Source organism: Poecile atricapillus, chromosome Z, assembly GCF_030490865.1.
Source record: "Poecile atricapillus isolate bPoeAtr1 chromosome Z, bPoeAtr1.hap1, whole genome shotgun sequence".
Lineage (NCBI taxonomy): Eukaryota > Metazoa > Chordata > Aves > Passeriformes > Paridae > Poecile > Poecile atricapillus.
Window position 1 is genome coordinate 5,547,413 of NC_081289.1, and position 25,864 is coordinate 5,573,276.

Below are 25,864 nucleotides of genomic sequence, written 5' to 3' on the forward strand. Positions count from 1 at the left end.
TGATGACTGGGATTTAGACTTGGTACCAAAACAACTTTGATACCCTGGAACACAAAACACAGCCTCTTTCTAAGAGCTTCCCTGCCCAGCCTCACTGTTTGAAATATTCCTTGTTCTCTCTTAAATTGCAAGAATATTGTAGGCTCTATCTAAAATAGCAGTCCCTGTTTCCCTCCCTTCTTCCCCCACCCGTTATCAAATCAGACTTCCAAAATCAAGTGCCTGTGTGCTCTGCTGACAAGCACAAGGGGATTAGGGAGTGACGGGTTTAACAAAACTGGCTCAAGGTTTTGTAAAATGCATCTTGGAGACTGAGCTCTGAACGAGCCATAAAATTCCTCCCATGAGGTACAAGTGAGGTTTCTACAAGACTGGATCAGAACTTAATAATGTTTTTTCCTAGGTTATTTTTTTCCTTGCTTTCTAAAAGGTGCCAGAAAACCATCTGACTTTTTAAGATGCTGTAAGACTAACAGTGACTTAATGTAACCATTGTGTAAAAAATCGCAAATATGTTTTACCACCATCAAAAAAGAACTGATTTCTGGGCTGCATGCAAACCATTTGGGGCAATTAGCATGTAATTTAATTTGCATTAATCAGCACAAGGTCAGCAAGAAATTAACTTTGGGTGTAGATTTTACATATAACAGCGTTTGAGAAGAAGGGAGGAACTGTTTTTACAGGGTGTTAATTTGGAGCTAAGTGCATTCAGCAAGTTTGTCGGGGCTTGGCCTTGCAGGAGAAAGATGAATGATGTGGACTTGAGAGCATTGAAAGCACAAAATGATGTGGCAATTTACCAAGCATTTAATGTTGCAATATATAAACACTTTAACAGACTTCTTGGCACTTGTAAAGATCAGAGCACAGGTTTCGCTGAAGCACCGAGCACTCTGCTAGCACTGAAGGGCTGAATGTGGACAGGGTCCCACAGGGCTGTGTGCACCGACCATGAGTTGTGCCAAATGATTCAAAAACACAACCAGATATCCCAAAAGCACAGATCTCTCTGCAGCTCTGCAGCATTTCCTTACTGGAAGGAATTTAGGCAAATTACTCATTCTCTTGTGTGCCCCTTCAGGCCTCCAGCCATTCCCTCTGCAGCCATTTCATCTCACAGTCTCCTGGGGCTCCATGAGCCTGTCCTGTGAGCAACATGGTATGTGTTGTGAGAAACCCACTGCTGGTGACACAGAATTTGTTTTTGACAAATGTTATCTGAGCATCTGGTTATGGGAAATGAGATGCTAAGAAGTCTGGTGGTATTTGGCTATGGTGAGGGGGTACATAAAATGTATATGGCTGATCTTACACCTTTTTCTTTGAATGAAAAGCATTTATCTGTTGTGTGGTGTGAAAGGTGTCTAAGAGTGAGCCTCTTGTATTTCCTGTTTTTTCCCAGAGGGTAATCTCAAGGGTCTTTGGAGCTGCCACTTGTCCATCTGTAGTTCACACATATCTTTGTTGCAGTAGGGTTAGAAAGAATCAGGGGCAGCGCTTCACAGATTGTTTTAAGACAGGATGCCATGGCCATGTCTGAAACCATTGCCTAAATATTATTCCAAAACCAGAATTTTTAGACAAAGTAGACATAGAGGCCTCACATTCAATTATTTATGCTGAGATGCTGAGGTTGACCTTAGTTCACCTATGCTTCTTGTTTCTTCAGAGGGAGATCCATGGTGGGTTTAACTGGAGTTTAATTGGAAGTCAAAGGGTATTGATTATGCTTTTGGGCTTCTTTGTTAAGCTCCCAAAATTAAATGGCATTAATCAGACCAAGCATGTCTGAAGGAACTGGCTACAGAAAGACTTTTGGCTGGCAAAGTACACCACTTTGGAACTCAGAATTAGGATCCAGTTTGATCACAAACCTGGATCATATCTTTATGAGAGAGCTTAGTTTTTCTTGAGCTTTTCTCACTCTGGGGCTTAGGCTTCGTTTACATCATCCACTGAAAGATTCAAGCTACTGTGCACAGCCTACCTGCCATGAAACAGATATTTGTGAGTGGGCTTTCCCAACTTGTGTTGCTTCCATTGCTTCAGTGAGGTTTTGGTATCTTGGCACTCCATCTCAGCAAGATATTCTTAAACAATATTCCCTGGTTAGCTCACTATTAAAAAATGTATGTTTAATTTTTTAGTTGCATGACAGACTAATAAAAGACTAAATAATTTGACTTTAGAATCACAGAATTATATAGGTTGAAAAAGATCACCAAATCAAAGCATTAACCCAGCACTGCCAAGCCCACCACTAAATCATGTCCCCAAATCCCACACCTCTATGTCTTTTAAATCCTTCCAGGGATGGCAACTACCACTTCCCTTTAGAGCATGATCCAATGCTTGATAACCCTTACTGTGAAGAAGTTTTACCTAATATCCAATCTAAACCTCCTCTGGTACAACCTGAGGCTCTTTTCTCTTGTGCTGCTTCTTGTTATTTGGGAGAAGAGCCTGACCCCACCTGGCTACACCCTCCTGTCAGGGAGCTGTGGAGTGAGAAAGTCTCCACTGAACCTTTTTCTCTACAGTAAAGACCACCAGCTCCCTCAGCTACTCCTCACAGGGCTTGTGCTCCAGACCTCTGCCCCACTCCTTCCCTTCTCTGGACACAGTCCAGCCTCTCAATGTCTTTATTGGAGTGAGGGACCCAAAACTGATGTCAGGATTCCGGGTGTGGCCTTACCAGTGACAAGCACAAGGGGACAATCATTTCCCTGGTCCTGCTGGCCACTATTGCTGACATAGGCCAGGATGCCCCTGGCCTTTTTGGTCACCTGGGCACATTCCAGCACATGTTCAGCCACTGTTGACCAGCAAACCCAGGTCCTTTTCCACTGGGCAGCTTTCCAGCCACTCTTCCCCAAGTCTGCAGCACTCTGTGGGGTTGTTGTGACCCAAGGATAGGACCCTGCACTTTGCCTGGTCAAATCTCATACAATTGGCCTCAGGTCACCAATCCAGCCTGTCCAGGCTCTGCCTTTCTACCCTCCAGAAGATGAACACTCCCATCCAACTCAGCATCATCTGCGAACTTACTGAGGGCACATTCGATCTCCCTGTAAAGATCTTTGATAAAGATTTTTTTTTTTAATAAAGATACTTTCTTCAAAGATTTGTTCTTTGACATTTTAAGGAATTCCTTAGCCTTAGAATCTCAGTTTGTACAGAATTTTCATCAACGGTTTTGAAATGCATCCATCTTCTGGGTTTTTCCACAGGATCTGATTTATTTCTTCCTTCCCACAAACCAAGATCTTAACTCTGAATTACAGGCCCTACAAAACTCCATGAGTTTGGGCATTTAGAATCACGAAAAATCACTAGTCATTTTTTAACATCTTGCACAAAACTGCCAAGTGTCAGTTGACATGAGAAAGGTCAAAGAAAAATGTGTTGTAAATCTAACTGAAGATTTATATCCCAGCTCTTTCATTTTAATCAATGCTAATAGATTTTTAAAGACAAAAAAGGAAGAAAGAAAGAGTATCCTTTGAACAAAAAATGTTAGGTACAGACTTAAAAGTTTCAAAAAACTGTGGTGATTTTATTTGTCAATAATGAAATAAAACTGATTTCTGAGGATAACAGCTGAGGAAACAAGTGTTTGTGATAATTCATTTTTAAAATAGTAAAAATTATTTTGTAGCTATTAATTTTATTTTTATGGCAATTCTGTAGAAGTGATACATTTCCTTCCTTTCAGAGAATTTTTAAATAGAAAATCTGACTATTACCCATTAATGAATCAAGCATCTTCAACCAGTATTTATAACCAAAGATCAATTCATCTGATTTGAATTACTCAAGTTTCAGTTTGTTTCTCTTCCACACAGGACAATAACATATTACCTACCTTTGCAGGAAACTTGGTGGATGATGAGTTTTCCCCATAAGCCTTTATTTCATGTTGGATAGTGTAGGACAGTGTAAGGTCTACTTCTCACTTCTCATTCATTGCCAAATGTTCTCTTGGTAGATGCATCCACTTGTCTAGATGCCAGATCCCCAAAATTATGCTCCTTTCTCTTTTTTACTTGCATGTGAGTTTCTGTTCAGCATCACTCTCTCTGGTGAGAGCTTGTTTTTGAATACCCACTTTTATCCCTACTTGTTGGATGCATTTCATGGATGTGTGAAATGAACCTTCTGTGTAGAGCACCATAAAATCATTTTTAAATAGGTTCAATAGAAATGTTAAATGTGGTTCTAGTTCTAATTTTAGCTTAAGAGGATGTGTAGCCATTAAATTTTCATCTGTAATTATTATAATTTTTCATGTTCATTGATATGTGTTAATACAAACAGCTCATACATTTGTATATATTGTGCAAGTTCACTTTCTTTAGATTGTTCTCCAAAGAATTCAAGGTCCTTAATACCCCACATCATTAAAGTCATGATCTTGGCATTACTATAAGTGCAAAATAAAGATATTCCTGTTTAGACAGAGAAGGTTCTGCTTATGCTTTAAATAGATTTCAAATTAAAGCAGAAAATAAATGGTTCTGTAACCAGCTGCGTTTGTTCTCTCTCTCTCTGCCTTTTCTCTCTCTTTCTCTCAGATCTGGTGCTCTGTTGCCTCTTCTGTTACTCTTCACTCTTTTGATCAGCTTTCTCCTCCTTCCCTTTAGTTGCAGGCCAGATGTTCTTACAACATGTAGATCTTTCCAAAGAATTTATTTCCTTTGTAGAGTAGCCACGTCTGCAACCACAGTCTGGCCAGTTGTAAGTTGTTTTGAGTGATGTATTTTCTTTAAAAAACACATTAAAGTGCATTTCTCTGTCAGAGTAGGTGAAATGCACAAACTGTGAGTATTGCCCCCTTCCCTGTCAAGGGTGGGGAAAGCAATGGAACACATCTTTTGGGTAAATAGGAAAGGTTTGTTCTTTCTGTCTCTCAGATGCTGAGATGCATTTTCTATTGCAAACAGTGGTACTAGTCCTGTTATATGCTTTAAATGCAAAACTTTTTATTCCCCTGCTGTCCAAGCATTTCTGCAACATTTTACACTCCTGTGTTTTCTGTCTGTGTTATTTAATTTTCATGATGTTCTTTGGATACTCCCAAGTGAAAAACATTAGAAAAGACCTTTTGCATCATGCTGATCAACATTAATTGCCACCCCTATGACTCAGACAGAAAATCTACGCATATAATCTAAAATATCTACCAAAACAGACAAAAGGGGATGGGGAAAATTTTAGACTGGTTTAGCTGCCAAAAAAAGTGATTTGTTGTATCTCTACTGCAAGAGCTTGAAACTTATCTTCCTTTTCCTGAGCACAAAGATAGCTTATGTTTAAAACACACAAGGTATACAGAGGTAGTACCTGTCCTGAAGATTTGTCCACATCTGCATGAATGACTCTAAAGATGATCAGTATGGTTTCATCATGAAATTGTATTTAGATACTTAGAGGTGAGGATCTCTGTGACTTGTGTTTTCATAGCCTGGAACAACAAAGAAATGTCTCCACCTGTATGTATGTGCATAATACAAATAGCAAATGTCAGTGTTTCTGCTCTCCTTACAAAAACAGTAGCCCAGATATCTGATCACTGGAGCTGCAGACAACAATTGATATCCCATCTGGAACTATGTTAAATGTTGTATAATCGAAAACCAAAATCAACAGAAGAAGCAGAGACAAAAGTGTGATGATTTGTTCTAGATAAAACGAACAAAAATTTCAATTAGAGCAGAGGTAAGGCGTGATGAGACACAGCCTTTTGAGTTACAGCCAATTCTTTGCTATTCACATTCACCAATTAAGTTATCCAGAGTAAAATGATTCTAACAATAATACCTGGGCTTGTGTTCCACTATTTCCAATAACACAAAAGCTGCAGGCAATGAGTTACTCATTATTCTAGATTTTAGGAGAAGATACACAAATGAACTGTCTACTTTCTGAAAGCATGCTGGAAAGACTCTACTTCTGAAGCTGAGGCCAATTTCCTTTCCACTTCAAACTTTGCATAGGTGTAACATCATATAGGTCATAGAATCACAGAATAGTTTGGGTTGGAAAGGACCTTAAAGATCATCATGTTCCACTACTCTGCGATGTGCAAGGACACCTTCCACTAGACCAGGCTCTTCAGAGCCACATCCAACCTGGCCTTGAACAATTCAATGGATGGGGCAGCCACAACTTTTCTGGGGAACCTGTTCCAGTCCCTCACTACCCTCACAGTAAAAAATATCATCCTAATAGCTATTCTAACCCTGCCCTCTCTCGGTGTAAAGCCATTCCCTCTTGCCTCATCCCAACATGCTCTTGCTCAAAGTCCCTCTCCAGATTTCTTGTGGCCCCCTCAGGCACTGGAAGCTGATGTCAGATCTTTTCTCCATGAGGAAATAACTCCAGATTTCTCAGCCTGTCTTCATAGGAGAGGTGCTCCAGCCCTCTGAGCACCTTCATTCCCCTCCTCTGGACCAACCTGTCTCAGACCTGGCAGTCTTGCCCAGGTGCAGCTTGATTGCTGCAGACATCCTGCAGGCAGGTTGCAGCTACCTGGAAGTGCCAGGCTGGCTCAGGGGGTCTGAGCTGCTCCTGCACAGCAGCCACAGGGTGCCCAGGGCCATGGCACTGCTGTGGAGCACAGGGCCAGACACCCACTGGTGATGCTGAAACAGGAACATGGGAATTCTCACCTTTGCTTTAGGCACTTAGGTGGGATTCATCTTGTCTAATATATGCATTTAAAGTTTAGGGATCTAATCCCTTTGTAGTCAATGGAGAGATGTGGTAATGCTCTTTAGTATAACTAATCTCCCCTCAGTGACAATAGAGAAACCCTAGATGACTAGCTTAGACTAATTGCTCAGCTTCAAAGGTGGGATTTAAGCACCTAAAACAGTAAAATGCTATCAGATTAAAGTGTAGCTTTTCACACCTGTACAAAACAAATGTGATTTGAGCCTAAATAACCGCACAGAACAGCAGATAACTGACTTAGACTGCAAGTGCCTCTTGTGAGGAGAAGACATATTTTAAGTGTTTGTGCAAGCCACAATAATGCAGTGATTTATACATCTTGCAGTGTTCTGTATCATGGTCACACTGCTCTGGAGTTTATTGGATTTTTTCATTTTAAAGATGAAGATGTGAGCAAGAGGTTAATTGGTTTGCATGAGATCTGACACGGGAACACTTGGTAAAATGGGGCCATGAATCAAGGCTTTCTATTCCTCTGATGATTGCACTCATGATTTTTGGTCCATTGTCCTGGACATTTGTCCACCATTTCTTTGTCATGAAATCTAGTCTATCTCTTGGCTGGTAGAAACACTTTTTTATTGTAGCAAAAAGCCACTATATTTTGGGCTTCTGAATACTTTTCAAATACTGTAAACAAATGAAATGTTCAATAAATAACTTGAAAGCAGAAGGAACACTTTTAATTGGTATAAATTAGTTGTTACAGGTTTGCCTCTGAAGTTTTGATCATTTTGCCTGTGTAAATGATTGCTATTCCAGTTGCTTTTCAAGGATTTGCAGTATCACATAATTAGTTTAGCAAACTCATAGGCCATACGTGGAAGGCTTGAGTTTCCATTAAATACAGGGCAATGAAATTATTAAATTTCCACTGTATGTAATTTGTGCAGAGCATTCTGCAATATATGCATATCAGTTATGAATCTACAATCATTTCTCATATTAAAAGTTGAATTTAAACCCACAGCTGGACTTTCGTCCTGAAAGAAGCCAGATAGCCCTGTGCATCTGGTTTAATCTTCCCTTCAGCCATATTATTTTAAAGGCACTCCTGCTTAGTACATCTTACAATTGAAAAATAATACTCATATTCCCTCTCATCCTCAGCAGCTGTGATCCCTCTGCAGATGTTGTTCTGTGAGACATTTCATTACGTGTGATAGTGTAGGTTCTTTTTGTCTGTCTGTGTTACTGCTTTGTAGATTTTGTTTTTCTATTTTTTTTTTTATTTTTTTATTTGTTCCTTCGGCTGTGGATGAGTCCTTCCATAATACTTCACTTTGTCTCCTGTTGCTGCTGCTTCTCCTCCTTTCTAAGTGCAGAAATGATCAAGAACTTTGCAACTGCATGGAGCCGCCCAACAGAAGCCCATTGATTCCCCACCAAAGGGCTCTGTGTGAGCCATTCTGCTCCAGCCTGAAAAGAAAGCTTTGTTCCCTCAGCTGGTAGTGTCTTAAGATGCTGATCCTTGCCATATTTTTTGAAAACTGTAGCAGTTCATCAGACTGTTTGACACTTCCCGTTCAGCTGTGTGCTCTGTAGCATACCCTGCTATTTGCTGCTGCTCGTACATCAGCCTCACCAGCCCGAGACTGCTCTGGAGCAGCCCGGGCACCACGGTGAGCTGTGCTGGGCACAAGGCATTGGGAGGTGAACAGTAAAGGAGCTGAAATCTGGAGTGCTGGTGGCCGTGCCTGAAATGGTAGTAATGGATTTAGTATTTGGGGCAGGAGGTATGGGATTTGTCATGTTGGTTGAGTATTTTCCTGGCCGCCTTCCATGACTGTTCAGATATTTTTAGCATGAAGTACAAGCTATGTTGTCTCAGTTGACCTTGGAGCATGACATTTTAACACGGAATTGGTTTGACTTGCTAATCATTAAAATGATTTATTATTTTTTATTGCATGAGCAACTAGAATCCCAGTCATGTTTTGCAGATGAAAAGGGAAGCAAATTGAAACCTGTCTTCCCTTAACTTGAAGTCCTTCATGATACCCATGTTTCCTAAGCTGCTGTCTTTCTCTCTACACCATTAAAAGTAGATTATGTCTAGGTTTGTTTTTTAATTTGTCTTTTAGTCATTTGACAAATATTATATCAGAGTTACTGAAACTAATCCCAAGGTTTCACAGTGCTCAATGAGAAGTGTAGAACAAAAGGATTGTTTCTGTTGCAAACAATTTATGACCTCAGTAGAAGTTTACAGCTGCCATCACAAAGGCAAGATCTTGCTACCAGTAAGATCCTGGTAGTTTATCCTGGAGTAAGTTTATCCTGGAGTAAGTTTATCCTGGTGATTGCTCTCTCTCTGCCTTCATTCCCAGACTCAAGTTTAAAGATCAAGCCCCTAAATGCCAACTTCTGTTAAGGAATTAGCAGCAGTAGCACTGCATCAGGATATCATAGCAATATATTTTAAGGGGTAGTGTATAATGTAGGAAAAGAACTTTGGACCAGCCACATAGGCAAAAGTCCACTAAAGTTGAATTCAAATCATGAAGTGTAGATCAATTTTTAGCCTGACTGGACTTTTTGACAAGTCGTCAATTTTAGACAATTTGTGTTTATTGAGTTTTGCACCTCCTTAAGTTAACATGACCTGAGAGGAAATCACAGTAATTTTTAAGATACATTTTACTGCCACAGTGGTACAGAAAAGCTTTTGACTGAAAAGGACTTGTTGACTTTTTCAGTATACTAAATAAGCACCTGCTCAAGTACCTGATGTACATTTTAAAAATTTAAAATAATACAAAAAAAAAAAAAAAAAGTTGACCATCCTGCTGACTCAAAAGTAACTGCACAGTTTAAAGATTTACCCAGCAGAAGCTGAAACCAAGACATGAAAATAAACCTCTCTTTGACTACCTTGGCAATTGGGAAGACCACAACCTGCTCCTACAAATCACATGGCAGATCTCCCAAATAGGGCCAAAGAGGCTGTTTCCCTGAAATCTGTGTCACACTATAGTTCCTTTCATACATAGGAAGTGAGTAAATCATTGAATAATGCAACATCCTTCCCCGTCTGCGAGAACTGTGCCAAAGCCAAGCGTAAAGGTCTGGGTTAAAGCAAACTCAGTTACTTGGTAACCGAGTTGTGTTTTGGAGGGGTTAAAATTGGAGGGATTTTGGATTTGTGCTTTTCAGGGGTTAAAATTGCCAAGAAAAACTGAAAACTTGAGGAAGATCCCCAGGTGCCTGCATTAATACTCCCCAGTCCCTCTGATGTGAGCTGGCAGGTCCCATAAAGCCACTCAGCCTTGAACAGGGAAGGGAAGGAGGGAGAGAGCAAAAGCTCCAGCTGCGACTCCAGAGCCCCAGAAAGAGCCTCTAACCCAATTCCCTTAAAATGCACAAGCCTCACAAGCCACAGCATCTCTTTGCCACCGTATTCACTGAGTTCTCAGGGCAAACAAAAGATCCATACCAAACATGCTTCCTTCCAGAGGGGGAAAGCTTTTCCTCATTTGCCCATAGATTTCCCCCCCTTTTCCTTCAGTTTTATGCACAGAGATATGCTATATGTACATATATATACACATTATTATTTTTGTTTTAACGGCGGGGGGAGGGGGGGAGGGAATGTTGCTAATTTTTTTTTTGGCTGGTAATTAAGAGAGCTAACACCAGCTAGGCTAGAGTGAACGCAAACAAGACCCCTATAGGCAGCACAGTGCATTAATGTAAAATATGCCCAGACAACATAACTTGTCAGAGAGGATTATTTCTGCTTAGTGAATCTGCAGGGGCCCCTTTGCTCCACCACTCAGCGTCTGACTAGAGAGAGAAAGAGAGAAAGAGTAGCCATTAGTGAGTAGCTACTGTGGCATTGATGTTTGAGCGCACTTCTGAACTGGCTTTTGTTGAGAATATCGGTGCAGAAAGCATGCGCTGTCCCAAATCCGCTGTTACTATGAGAAATGAGGAGCTGCTTTTAAGGTATGTTGTCTCCTTTGTTTTAACGCGTGCTTTCGAGTTGCCTGGGCCCGCTGCAACTATAACCGTGCTGTGTATTAAGTAGTTTCCCTATTTAAAGGAAAAGACAGGCATTGCTGGGTGCAAGGAGCATTTTCCACTAGTTCGGGTCGCACATTTCATGTATAATGACAAATGTACGGAGAGGGCAAGGAGGGGAAAAAATAAATATATTTATATTTCCTTTTTTAATTTTTCTTTCCTTTCTAAAAGAGAGCTGGTATTTCTTTTATCACCTCCTTTGCAATATTTCTGCCTGCTTCATTATTATGCACTGGGCATGGAATAAGCATGGAAAAAGCTCAGGGAGACTCCATATTAGAGCTAGTGCCCTAAATACCACTTTAATTTTCACTTAGCCTATGTAAATAGTTACTAATGCTTCACCCAGTCTCTACCACTCGAAGATGTTTTAAAAATATCTAAATACTCCTATAATGTAGGATTACACATCTATTCTCTAATAATGCTCCCAGGTTTAGCGGGAGGCCAGCATCGACTACTCTTTTCAGAGACACACAACACGCAGACACGCACACACGCACGCTCACACACAGAATTATGCTGGAATTGGCACCCCGCTTTGAAAAATGTAGTCTTTTGTTTATTTGCTAGCAGACATTGTAGCATTGAATACATCTTTTGGTCTGACAATGGGACAGCTGAACAATGGTGTTGTCAAACTAGCTTAATGTATGTCTGGCGATGGGGTGGTTTGGGTTGTTCTGGGGGTTTTTTCCTTTCCTTTTCTCAGCCCCTTTTTCATTTCCCTTAATCTTTTTGTGTATACAGTAGAATATAAACTGTGTTGCCTGTTTTGTGGTGGTTGTTTCAGTTGATATCTGCTGCTAATAGTGCAAGGAGGGGGAGGTTTGTATCGTACAATTATGGCTATTGCATTAAGTTGCAGATTTATTGCTAACCTCTCCTTTAACTGTGGTGAGAAAACTTATTGATTCTGAAAGCTTACAATACTACTGTCAATCTGGCAAACACATATTTGCCAAATGTGCACTTGCTTGATTTTATGCCCGATCGTATCAACTTTAACTGCTGTTTTGAAGATACTGTTTCTAATTTTTTTTTAGGTAATGAAAATGCAATAAAAATGATAAATCAGATCTCAAAGCGGAAGCCCATGCGACTTTCCATTTTTATAACGTTTTATACGTTAGAATTTTAAAGGTCAGACAGAATAATTTACCTGAATGATTCCTATCCCCAAATCAAACAAATTATTCATATGACATTTCTTAAATTATCTTTCTGTTTAGAGAACTATAGTTTAGCATTAAAACAGTAAAAAATTTTGGGTTTGAATTTGTCAAAATGAACCTTATGCATTGTGAGAAGAAATTGTTACAAAGGTTTAGAAAAATTTTGAGTTACTACTTGGACAGCAGCTTATGTCTTAAATAAAATTAATTGTCATTACTCCGTGGAGTTTCTTAAACTGTTTAAAGTCTTTAAATACTTTACATGTTAAGTAAATGTATTGCTTTTAGCAATAAGTTTAATGATTTTGTGAGAGAAAAGATTTATTTATCAGTGGCTTCTGGTTTTTGCTTTGATCAATTAATAATAGAGATTTTGTGCCTTTTTTAAAAAACTGGACTCTAGTGCATGATTTAAATAGGTTGAGGGGTCTCTTGGACCCCTTAATTAAAACAAAAAGACATTAAGGATTTATCGGTAGCAGTCAGAGCCCACTAAAGCATGTATTTCAACATAAAAATGTTTGGTGGGGAGACTGAATACTTGCTATGCTGTTTTGCATTTTTTTTGTCATTGTATCTTCTTCCCTTGAGTCTTGAGATGGTGTAAATCAATAGCAAAGAGTTTATGTGAACAAAAAGGTAAAATCACATAAAATACTTGAGAAACCAAGAGGTTATGGATTATCAGGTAGTACTTGCATCCCATCTGTTGTGCATAAACACGAAGAAAACAAGGATTGTGTTTAATATTATGGGACCATGACATAATTCACTTCCTTGGGAGAACTTCTTTCAAGACAAACATTAACTCATTCACAACTGCTCTGCTCTGCCTGAACTGGAGGGGGGAAACAGTGGCATGTTTTCATAAAGTTATTTTTTTATCATGTCATGTTGCATCAGCCTGAGCACTCCAGCAGCTACTGCCCTTTGTGAGTGGCAATAAAGTGAGTCCCTCGCTCTCAGTTACGTGGAAATGCCCCTTTAGGGATAGCCCAGAGCAGCGTGAATGCACTTCTGTAGCAGCCACCAACAGACACCTGGGCAGCAAAACCAACCACTTTTAAGGACTATTCAATACTATTACTGTTCCCTAAGCGCTCTGCTCACAGGTGAGTTCCTACCAAACTTACTCTAGTTTCTGTTTTCAGATAAAATGTTGCATAAAATACATATACAGTGATTTTTTGGGTTTTTTTTTTTCTTGGATTGAAAATTACTTTGTTTTTTTCCAAGGGTATTTTCTCACATTGCATTCACATCAAAGACTGATTTTTGAATTGGTTTGTGTGAATCCTACTTTAAAAAAAATTAATCTTTCTATGCATATTTACTGAAATATTGCTTTCTGAGCCATAACAATTATTATTAACATCAAAGAAGGTGAAGCAAAGCTGTAACACGAGTAATTTCTTAGCATGTTTAATGAAAGTAATGACTTTTGAAAGACTGCATAGGCTTAGAGATCTTATGCCCTGAACATGGGAGGTGTCCTCAGTGCTGCCTGTTTTGAATATTATCCATTCACAAAGCAATGTGGTGCCTTGCAGTTGTCAAACTTGGCAACATCTGTTTCCACAACAGAGCTAAGAGAGGTAATTCAGACTCTACATGAGTTGTTATTTGTTCTTGCAATGACCAGGTGTGACTTCAAAATGAACACACTCTGTCCTACCTGTTAGAGAAAGAACAAGATAGGTCTTAGCTTGGGATTTGGCTTTCCATGCTTCCACAGGGACATGGACTTGAATTATGCTCATTTATTAGCCTGGAGTATTTGCATGTATTTATTTATTTATTTATTTACTTTCACATTCATGAACCACAATCATCAACATGCTAATGTTTTCTTTGTTAAGAGAGGATGACACTGACGTGTTTCTGTTACCAAATTTAAGTATGAAGGGATTGAGACCCACCCTGCAGATAAACACTTGGGGGTGAAAAGCTAGATGCAAGCTGGCAGTGTTAACTCACAGCCCAGGAAGGGAATAGTATTCTGGGCTGCATCAGGAGAAGGGTGGCCAGGAGGTCGAGGGAGGTGACTCTCTCCCTTTACCACACCCTCATGAGATTCCACCTGTTAGTACCTCTTGCAAGTCTGGAGTCCTTAACAAGTCCTCAACATGGAACTGTTGGATTGGACCCAGAGGAGGGCCACAAAAACAGTCAGTCTGGATTGCCTCCACCAAAGAGACAGGCTGAAAGCCCTGTGATTGTCCAGTCTGGAGAAGGGAAGGATCCAGGGAGATGTTAGAGCAGCCTTTCAGTACCTAAAGGGGGCTTATAGGTACGATTTTTTTTAGCAGGGCCTGTTGCAATGGGTCATAGGATTGTGGCTTTAAACTAAAACAATGTTGATTCAGGCTAGACATGAGGAAATTTTTCACAGTGAATCTGGTGAAACCCTGGAACAGGTTGCACAGAGAGGTGTTGGCTGCCCCATCCCTGGAAACATACCCAGTCAAGCTGGACATGGCTCTGAACAACCTGATCTACTTGAAACTGTTCCTGTTCATGGCATGGGAGTTGGAAGTAGATGACCTTTAAAGGTTCCTTTCAACCCAAACCATTCTATGATTCTATTCTATATAAGATTGCAAACTATACCTTTGGGGCTGAAAAACAAAGCCAATGTTCAATTAATATTCATATCTAGAAGTTTTACTGCAAGTGTAGATTGTGCTTGAATACTTAAGAAGTCATTCAGGAGTGAATCAATACTAATTATTGTAATCAGGAGGGTTAATTAGCTGAAGATGCTGCTGATGGAAAGTTCACTGCTTACAGCCCTGAAAACACCTAAGTTGATGAAATCTGAAAGCAAGATGTCTAAGAGGACTTTGTGTAGAGAAAAATGCTTGGCTTTCCTTTGGCATTTCAAGAGCCAGTCATTCCAAAGGGGAAACACATCTTGTACTTTCTATTTTGCATGATATTAATTCAGGGGGTATTAGAAGATGCAACTAAATCTGTCATGAAGATATTTTCTGGTCGTCTCTCAATAAATGCAAGTACCATTTTGGATAACCTGTACTGTCTCTGCTGCATTCATTTGTAGATTACCATAAATTAATATGGATAATCTTATGCATTTGAAATCTGGTTCCAGCACTGTTATTTGGAACAGTTTTGTGGGTTTGGTTTTTTACCTCCATTTGTGTTCAGGCACGGGGACTTTACATGGTACATGTATATAAATTGCACATGCTCTGTTACTAATACACATATATATCTGTGTGCACACATACATGTGTGAACTTAAGTTTAAACATTTTTCATTGAGGGTGTGTATTCCTATAATCCTGTGCCCTTATAACTCCCACTTGGTTTCCATCTGCAAAACAGTATTCAACTACATATGATTCAGAAGACAGTTATTGAAGAAGTAGTTAATGAAATTTAAGTTAGATGATAAGGAATAAAGACTGAAAAGAAATGGCTGAAGAAAATCCTTTTCCCTCAATTAGAGCAGTTGTGTTTCTTAAAATGAGCATTACTGAATTTAAACAAAATCCAGCTGTACAAAACCTTTCTCACAAGTGACTTACAAGATTTTATATTTAATGCTGGGTGTTTGGGTTTTGCATTGTTTTTTGTTGTTGTTGGGTTTTGTGTTTTTTTTTTTCTTTTCCCGTAGTTGTATCTCTTAAGGTTATTACCAAGACGAATGTCAGGATGTTAATTCAAGAAAAAAAAAACTACAGAAACCCCCCTCTCAGTCACACACACATAACCCCCCCAAGTCAAGTGATGCTTTCGGAGGAGAGAAATTCTATTTCAAAACACATCCTTCTTTCCTTTCTAATGACATTAGAGATTATCACGTGCAGGTGCTATTTATCTTTGCAACTGCTTTCCTATGACTGTTTTACTGCTTCCAACACATTTACTTGTATGTCAGCCATAGAAAAGGTAACTGAAAATGGCAGTTGTTGAGAAAGCATGTCGCCATGCCTGGAATGACATGCATTATCAGGGCAGCAGGAGTTGCTGGCTCTACAGCCCATTTCTATTTGACCTGCGGAATGATTGGCTGCCTGGGATGGTGATGAATCACTGGAGTTTATGAAACAAGACTGCTGGCATCCTCACAGAGGAAATAAAAAAGGATTTTTTTTTTCCCTTCCAACATTCTTGCTGTGGCAAAAAGCTTTATTTTATTTTTAATTTTTTTTTCTTTTTTTACGTTTTGTTTTGCTTCTGTGATATTTCACCCTGCAGCAGAAGTAAATGTGTCAATTAAAGTCGCTTTAGTACTGTTCTCGGCAAGTTAATGATGCACTGAAGGTTAACTATCTTTATTGGATAGAAGTGGGCAGGAATTCTCCGAAATTTTGTGTAAATCTTGATCTGGAATCTAATATTCTCATCTCTCACTCCGGTCTTGAGACTGAGCATAACTAGTAATCAGCTCAAGCGGGATGTAAAAAGGATTTCAGCTGTTCTCACACACAACTTTATTTTCTCTGACAGTATAAGGATCAGTGATCATTCTGTGGGCTAATATCAGTCAGATCCATCTTCAGCATTCCTAAGCTAATGACTAAAATGACTTTTCTGGAAAGCACCGACTCCCAGATTTGCACTCACTTTCTAGGTGGTTCGTGAAATTGTATTGTGCATGAAGCCCACGTTACTGGATTAGTCTGTTATGAGCCTGTGCTTGCAGGAAAGTACCGTGGGGCTGTAAATCTGCCAGTGCACTGACAAGGCTGACACAGCGTGGATCACAAGCTGCCCTGTAAAATGCAGCCAAGTAAAAATGATCCTTCTATTTCAATTAAAACAGCCAAAACTGTGTTTGGGGCTGGGGGAATGGAGAGAACTACTTGCTTATCTCTCCATGTAGCATACTCAGTGTGCTGATGTGTTACCTTGCATCCCTTATTCAGGTAAAACAACCTAATTTAAGTTAACTCTCTCTGATTCAAAGGAATAAGATTACCAATAAGATTGCTCAGGAAGTTTTAAATACAGCACTTATATGAATATAATGCTTTTTGCCATTACATGAGAGAGGGTTTTTCTCAACTCTCATACTTTGCTGCCCACATCGGCTATTAGACTTTTCCACCTTCCTCCAAATAATTCAGCTGATGCTGGACACTGCAGAGGCTGCAACACTCTTGCTATTTAAGGCACAGCTTTCCAATGCCCCTTGTGAAATAGAGGAGGGCAAACTTTAACCAGCGAGAAGGGCAGCACAGGGAACTGTTGCTTGTGCCCTTCAGTGTGTGAGGGGTAAATGCTGTCCTTGCTCCAGAGTTCCCATGGCAGCAAATCAGCAGGTCATCCTCAAGAGCAGCCTTTGAGGATGCCAGACAACAGTCTGTCACCAGGAGGAAGAGAAAGCAGAGAGTTTGAGGAAGGGAAAAAAAAAATTCTAGAAAATCAGAGAGAGGATAGGGGAAACTACAAATAAAGGAGTGAAAAGTAACTGTATTGAAACACAGATAATCTGGAAACTAAACCTTGCACATGCAGATACCTGTGGATGATAGGATGGCTGTGCTACAGAGTGAATTTAAGATTCAAACCCTGCACCTGCACTCCCTGGAAGCTGCAGGTCAGCATCGGAGGGGTTGAGGGCCTCTAGAAAAAAAACAGAGAATTATCAGAAAACTTAAAATTTTGGAGACCCTAAATTCAACGTTACAACCTCTTGGTTTAATTTTCCTTCTCTTCTGCCTAAAAAAGGTTTATCTTCTGCTAAACTGTGAGGAAGAAGCTCACTCTGAAGCTTGAGAATTTGCCTGCATCATTTCAGCCCACATTTAATTTTAATTAGAGAGTTATATAACCCCCTTTAAAAATAACAAAACACTAACAGAACTGCATTGGCAACACCAGGTGTTCTGCAGTGCTGCTCCAATGAATCATATGGAGATTTGTCTGTGCACGGCTGATGAACATACATTAAACTCAGTTAACCCCCACCCCTGAATAAAGCAATCCAAAGTGACCAAATTTTTTTCCTAAAGAGCCTTTTTCACAAAACAATGCCTAACTAGATGCCTTCCCTGGGAACCTCATGGTTCTAGCACCTGTTCCTTACAAAGTTTTTGTATCAAGGGGTTGAGGTTTTCTTTAAAAGTGGCAGATGAATTATTATGACCTTTCAAAGTGAAATACTGTATGTTAAACACTAAGTTGGGTTAAATGTTTTGGTTCAGAAAAGAAAATCAATGTTCCTCTTTGTTGTACTGAGCCCCAAATCCCTGAAATTGTTAAGAACAGCAAATCTAACAGGTATTTCTGGGGAAAAATAAACATGTGACTTCATCAATGTTCTTTTCAGACAGAGAATTTGTGGGAAAACTGAATCAGTGACTTGAGCTTGTTAAAAATTATGGTTCAGATGCCATTCTTGGTTCTAGGAAATCCCTCAGCCGCCAGCTACTGGAAGGTGTGAAGGATCACTTGCCATGGTCGTGCTCTTTCTCTTTCCATCCCTTATCAGAGCCAGGGTCATGGGCTAGGTGGACCTTTTGATCTGGTTTACGTGGCAATTCTTGCACTGTTCATTGAAGGGGAAAAATCCCCAAACCACTAAAACCAGGCATGGTGCACTTTTCTGCACATCCAAATGCCTTATAGTTACTGTAGGAGTCTTTTCTTTATGATCTTCATGTCTGATGTTCAATGGTTTCTGTCTGGGAAACAAAGATAGCTACATTACATGTTTTCAGGGTGATTGTTGTTTTTGAGGATTGACATGTATGCTAGGCACTTCATGAGCAAATGAAAAAAATAGACCTGTGAAATTTCCTACCTTAAAGATGCCACAATTTGAGTTTAAGGTGAAATCCAATCATTTGCAGCGCAAAAGGAAGAAAAACACCTGGTAGAAGTGAGTGAGAAGGGAGGATGAAGGTTAAGCTCATAAGGATCCTGCTGCTAGAAGTGAAGTGCATTGGGTTAATGCAGATATTGTAATAAACTTCTCAGATGACTCTCCATTTTGTTTTTAAAAATAAGTCGTCTTTTGGCTTCTTGTCTCTTTTGATGTCCCTTACCCACATTCTTTCTTTGCTGATGCCACATTAGAACTTCACACTTACCTTTGCCTGTGGCTTTTGGAGTTGGAGAATGACCTCCAGTATCACCTTCTGATCCAGACCATCCTCACCATCTACCTCCCTTGTCCTGCCTCTCTCCCAGCCTCTCCAGATGAGCAAAAATCTCCAGAAAACTCAAATTTATAGAAAATGAGAGAGATTTTTCTGTCTCCAGTAGTTCTTCCTGTGGGTGTAGATGGCAGGGAGGAAGGTTGTTGTGTTACAGTGGGATTTTTCCTCTGCTCTTTGAAGGCATAGTGGGGCTTTTGCATATTGTGAGGATGGAGCATTAGAGACAAGAACACCAGATGTGTGATTTCTCCTGTCCTAAGTCATAGGTTTTCACATGAAGATAATATAATAGTCAAATCCAAGAATATTCTGTTCCATCTTCCAGGGTTGTTTGTATCTTTTTTTACCATAAAAAACATGTCTACTCTCTACTAGGAAATGAGGTCTTGCCAGTGCTTGCAGTACCCCAAGTTTCTCTCCTTTTTGGGCAGTGGTTGTTGATAGTTAACAAGTGAGAACATAAGTTAGTCCATTAAAAAAAAAAAAAAAAAGGAAAAAAAGAAAAATGAAAAATCCATCAATGTCTGTTGCCAAGTCAAGATAAGACTGGGTTGACAAAAGCCTTGGTCTTGTGTCTATATGAACAAGGCACTAATACAAAGGTAACACCTGTGGATCAATAGTGATGCTCTTCAACAGGACTGCAAATAAATAACAGGACGGTAAGACTTAGTCTTGCAGAAATTGCTTGTTACTGCTTTATTTCAGTTTTCTCTAAATGTAGTGGTGAGCTCAGGAACAGCCCAGCTGGAGCAGAGGCTACTGGGCAGCTTCTGCTCAGCATTAGCTCTGTGCAGGTTTGGACCTGAGTGCGATGATTGGCTGTCCCACGTATTTGATATTGTTCACAAAGGATGCTGTTCCTCTAAATTAAAGGCCTTTCCAAAAGACCCTCCATTCCATGTAACATCTGCCTTGTGCCATGATATGTTGCCTAATTGTTTTCGGAAAGATTGAGTTATTCCCCACAAAAGGGAACAAAGGCCCTTTACCCACAGTGGGATGAAATCACCTCATCACTGGTATAAAATAGGAAGGGAAAAAAAAAAGATAGTGAGTGGGAAGTTTTACTATAGCAACCAAGTTTACATAATATCAATGCGCTTCAAGTGAAAGCTCTAGAAATGTTTAATTTGAGGGACCTTTTCACAGGCTAATTTTAAATGACGTTTATTTCTGAAGATTACTGATGAGCTACAGTAGCCTACGGAAGCGGAGGGAGTCTCATAAGCACGATTTTAAATGCTTAAAATTCATTGATCAGCCTTAACCACTATTTTAATTTTCTTTTTAGAAGGATTTCAGTTACATGCAAGTTATTTTTTTTTCTCAAAATGAATGGAAGACTGTTGTGTGCTTGGTTTTGTAAATATAAAATCCCTACTGAAAGGTTAAGGTTACATAATTCAAAATTTTCTTCCAATATTAGACATAACTGACAAAGACAGTTTTGTTCCAGGTAATCACAAATGGTAAAATGGCGTAAAATTGCATCCATTACTTTTTACCATTCAAGGAAATGTACTACTTTTTGCTTTACTTGTTAATGATTTTTACACCATTCTGTAGTTCTGCTCAAGTGCTTGTGTGCTTTGCTTTGCTTTTTCTTCATGCCCCCTCCCCTTCTTGCCCCTCCAGAAGTCTGCTACTAAGAGTTAGGCTGATGGGCTCCCTGCCTTATAGGCAGGCAGGCTCACATCCCATTACACAAACCAAAATGCTGTACTGCCTGCTCTTAGTCACACCACTGCTTCCGGGCTCACGGCTTGCCTGGAAGGTTATTTCTTTGTGAAAGACAGCAACCACCTCGTTTGCATTCACTAACTCTAGCTGGACCAGATTCCTGCTCCCCCTCGCATTAGTGGAAGATCCTGAGTGATTCCACTGGAGTCATTTGAGCCCGCTCCAAATTTACACCGCCATCGCTGAGCTCTGCTTCTGCTGCCTCTGTTAGAAACTTGCTTTGATGCCAGAGATAAGCTGAATCCCGAGCATGTTCATTGGCTTAGGGGGGAATAAAGGCAGAGGATTTGAACTCTCTTCATACTGCCTTGCAGGCTTGGGAGAGAGTGAAGTAATTCAGAAACTTTCCCTTGAAGCGCTTCCAGCAGTATCATTTCCTTGGCCCAAAACAGGGGGGCAAGTTGATTAGAAGAATGACAATTAAGGATAGGGTGAGGAGGGGGTCTGGAGAGGGGATGTGATGTGAGTTCCTCACTGGATTTGGCTCTGGGATCTGGAAGGGAAGGGGGTGTCTGCTCTCTTTGTCACTCACTGAATGAAGCCACAGGCAGTGATGTCAGAGTGAACTCATACACATGACAAGTCACTTCCTCAATCATGGCCTTCTGCAGCTGAACTTTTTTGGGGTTTTTTATTTTGGTTTGTTTTGTTTTTCTCTGAAGAGGTGTGTGATTTTCAAAGGCTGAGTTGTTTGGAGAAACTGTATGTAGCTCTGTGTTTGAAAAACCATTTGAACTGTGACTAATCTGCAAAGGTGAGGTGGAACTGCTTCATCTGCCCCACTCGGATGGAGAAACTAAGGGACAAAGAGTAAACAAGCCAAAAAGGGTCTGGGACTCTACACTGAGGGGAGGAGGGAGAGGAGGCAGCATTTGTAGCTGGAATAGGATTAAAGCTCGAGAACTGATGATTCCAAATTCTAGGTTCCTCCCTCAAAACTGCCATATGCTCCGCCAGTTGAAAAAGCTTAAGATTGGAGGGCAGCAATAATGCAGCTCCTCTAAACCAGTGTTTAGAGCCATTGTCTCATTTATGCTCTGAAATTAAATGCAGTTTCACTTGCCACTGTCATTCCCCATTTCCCTCTGTACTGTAGCAACACATCAGACGTTCCACTTTTCCCTTAATTTTATTAAAAGCTGCTATTTTGCGCTCCTGTGCTGGTCAAGATTCTGGCATTAATGTTGCAAGTAACAGAGCTGAGCCTGTAACATTGTGTGAAACATTCGGGGTTTTTTGTTTCTTACCCTCACTTTTCACTTTTCACTTACCCTCTGCTATCGAGAGTTAATTCATACATAGACACTACATAATTTATGTTTGAGAACCAAATTATTCGAATGCAGTTTTTCCCTCTAAGCTCTCCTTGAGTCGTATCTCAGTATCTTTTATGGAAAGGGTTTCTTTTTGCATTTGACCCTGTTCCTGCTTCTAACTTTTAAATGGCAAAAGCAAATGTGCTTTGAAAAGTGTGTTACACTGTAGTTGTTAAATAAAGCAATAACCTATGCACTTGTAATGCTTTCTCTATGACCTACTTACATACTACTTCACCCTCCTTATAGTATGATTAAAAGCTGCTTTGAATCCACTATTCCCTCAAGGGATTTGAGGCTAGAATTTAACAAACTGCTGAGAAGGCTTAAGTCAGTAAGAGGGCTTCCCTACAGCTTCTTCCAGCTAATTCACATGTAATTAAAAGGAAAATAAATATTTCAAAAGAACATACGTTTTAATGAAGCATTTTTAAGCACTTACACCTTGCATAATGGGGCAAATTTATAAGGATCTCTCTATTCCATATGCAGATTTTAAGCAAAATTATTTGTGATCCTCTCCTCCCCCCTCTTTGCATCCTGTTCGAAGCATGGATTTACTTTTCAGTCAGCAGCAGTGGGACTGTGGTCCTTAGAAGTGACAGGCTGGTGAGACTGAAGTCCTTTAGATTTAGCATTTACCAAAAAAACTCATGATGAAGAGGTGCAGATCCAGCCACACAGGGTGAAGTGGGGGTGGAGACTTCTTAGTTAAAAGAATATCTTCATCCTCACTGAGCAGCCTGTATTTCTTCTGAGCTAAAATCTGTCCCTTCTGCAGTGGCAAGATTTTGAAATTGAAAGTTAATCCAACTCTGCTCTGGGCCGGATTAACCACCATGGAGGCCTCAGATCAAAAACCAGGTGGCTGCATCCAGCTGGAGAAAGTTTTGCTGGTTTCTCCATTCATTTGGACTTTGCACTTAATTTTTTTTTTTTTTTATCCACTGTACAGTCAGTCCTACGTTGTGATGGATGGGCAGTGTAAAGGAATCACCATGAATTTAGTAAAGAGGAGCCATAGCTTTGCTTTTGTGCCTTTCTATGTGGAAGTTTAGGTGCCATGGTGATGAGGACAGTATGCGAACATATAGAGCAGAGCAGATTAATAACACTATAGATATCTGTTCAGGATTGCAGCTGTCCTACGGGGATTATGCTGAGGGCCAAGTGAACCTTTTCTTTCTTTAGACTTGCAAAGTAGGCAAAAATTTTAGCAGCCTGAGGGGTTTTTCTTCCTTTTTAACTGTTTAAAATTGAAAAGTCTCTTAGTGCAATAAACTGGACTCTACAAATTTGACAGTTCTGTGGGGTTTTCCCCTATAAAATCAACATTGATCAAAATTTAAATAAAACTCGGCCTGACTGATAACACATTTTTTATGGGTCAATTTAATTTTTGTATTAGAATGCTCTTTGAAAAGTTTAAGCATAGTAGGTTTTAATTTGCATTTGTTACTTTTTGCAAGCGTTGATTATCCATAACAAATCAAATTATAAAACCTAGAGAGAGATTCAGATGGAGAAGCACACACAATGGAGAGGAACGTTCTGTCTGTCTAGACTGCTCAGATCACCTAGTAATCTTCGTAAATATGTTAATATTCTTTTGCCTGGAGCGGCTTTGTATTGAAGCAAGTAGGTCTTGGAGATGGAAAGGAAAATTTATACAGATTTTCAGGGGGCGGTGGCATGGGGGGGGCCTCCACCTATTTGTATGCGTGGAATTTTGTGCGCGTCTTGGTGGTGACACTTCTGTGTGCGGCCAACTCTGAGAGCAGCGAGGTTGGGAGCGGGTTTTTGGGAGGTTACAGCCATGAGAAAGGATTTGCCGTCATTAGTTATTTAAATCCCTCTTTCTGATCAGTGAGGACAGAGTTACTACCAGTCTCTCGCCAGCCAGTAACATCACTCTGAGCATTTAAAAGACTGCCAAGGTCTGAATGGCAGGAGTTCGAGTGGAGAGAGCCTGCACCCAGAACCTGACCAAACCTTCCCAGTGCCCCCAGTTCGGCTCCGGCCGCCCCGGGAAGCTCCGTGCCCGGCTCGCCCCGGCGTGTGCGGCGGGCAGTGCCCGCCCAGGGCCGTGAGGGGCGCGGGGCCCGGCTCGCCCCTCACGGCCGCGGGGCCGGGCAGCGCTGCGGAGGCGCCGGGCGGGTCCCGCCGCCCCCGGGCCGGGCCGGGCGGAGCCGCGGAGCCCCGGGCGGGCAGCCCCCGGCCCGGCAGCGGCAATAGGCCTCTCCCGGGGCGGCGGGGGCGCAGGGGTTAACGGGGAGCCGCAGCGGGGAGATGGCTCCGCCTCCCCGCTCAGCACCTGGCGCTCCACCGACAGTTGCCTCAGCAGTCGATTTCGGAGGGGATTGGCGGAAAAAACCGAGAGGGGGAGAGAAATGTGACAACTGCCGGGGCTGGCGGCTGCCGCGGGGAGGCCTCCGCACCTGTGCCTGCCGCTCCGCCGCCCGGCGCAGTTGTGGGATCCGCCGCGCCCCGCCGCATCCTCCCGCCGACCGCCGCGGCGCCCCCGGAGCCCAGCATGACTTCTTCGTTCAAGCTGGATTTCCTTCCGGAGATGATGGTCGACGGCCGCTTGCTGGTCTCTGACAGAATGTAAGTGGCGGCGGGGCTGCCGCCGGGTCCCCCCCGCCCCGGCTCCGGGTACCGCCCGGCACCGAGCCCCCGCCGCGGGGCTCCGGCCGGGTGCCTCCCGCACCGCCCGCCCTTCCGCGGGAGGGGAAGGGGGGTTCGTACCCCCAGCCACCCCCCCTTCCCAAGTCACTTGGTGGTCTCCGTGTCGTGCCCCCTCCCGGGGTGTTCAGCGTCCCGCAGGTCGGTGCCGGCGGGCGCGGGGGGTTATCGGCTGCCGCCGATGATGATGCAACGTGGAGAAACGCGCATCGGTCGCGTAGCTGAGCGCTCTCCCCTCCGTGCCCAGCGAAGCCCTCCACAGACACCTGTCCCTCCCCTGCACCCAGCCCGCACCCACCCGTGTCTTCTCACCCCTTCCCGGAAGAATAAAAATGCCCCTGCAAATTTTCATCAGTTTTCAAATTCAGATGAAATACTAAGCATCCACTGGGAGTACCAGGCAGAACGCAAAGATGTGGCTTCGGGTTTTTTTGTTTGTTTGTTTGTTTTTTCCCATACCGTCCCCGACAGCTACCTGGTACGGCGAGTGTTAATTAGGGTGAGAACGGTTGTTTAACGTGCGGTTGGAGTGAGGATGAGATGTATTGGAGGACGCTGAATGCTGGAATTTCAGAAGGAGAAGTATTCCCCTAGCCCAGCTCTGCTCTGTTAATCTCCGTCTGAAAGTTTCTATTATCATCCTCTTGGGCATTGCCAATTGACAGGTATTTTCAGGTAACCTAAGCCTTGTATGAAAAAGTAAAAGCTAGAAATGATGAAATAGACATCTGCTGGAAGATAGGAAGTGTGAGGATTGTGCTGCATTATTTTACAGCATTCAAAATATCTTTTATTTTGTTGCTTTTTCTTCTTTCATCAGGATGACAAACGTAGTTTGAGTTACATTAGAATGAAGCGAGAGGCTTTGGCATTGACTCTGCACTGAAGCTGTTCTGGTTGAGGCAGCACTTAAGTTACAAGTGTAAATAAACCCGTGTGTGCAGCAGAGAGTGTCACCTGCAATTTGCACAAATCAGGTTGCAAACTGTGCCCCCATCTAAAGCTATTCAGACTTTTAGTGCCTTTTTTACTGGCAACCAAACTTTCT

The 25,864-nt window shown here is 41.4% G+C and overlaps 1 protein-coding gene across 7 annotated transcripts in view; it reads left to right on the forward strand.

Moving 5' to 3' along the window:
* LOC131592837 (CUGBP Elav-like family member 2) overlaps positions 1-25,864 on the forward strand; it is a 370,538-nt gene that overhangs the window by 108,198 nt on the left and 236,476 nt on the right. For 3 of the 7 annotated variants that reach the window (XM_058864647.1, XM_058864645.1, XM_058864648.1), the window contains exon 1: positions 24,539-24,738. The exons of 1 other annotated variant lie outside the window; for it this stretch is intronic. In XM_058864647.1, the coding sequence (XP_058720630.1) occupies positions 24,665-24,738 (74 nt within the window). In that variant the 5' untranslated portion in view covers positions 24,539-24,664. Of the gene's footprint in view, positions 1-10,428; positions 10,687-24,538; positions 24,739-25,864 lie in introns of those variants that run through there. 3 more of the 7 variants (XM_058864642.1, XM_058864641.1, XM_058864643.1) reach the window with 2 other exon arrangements.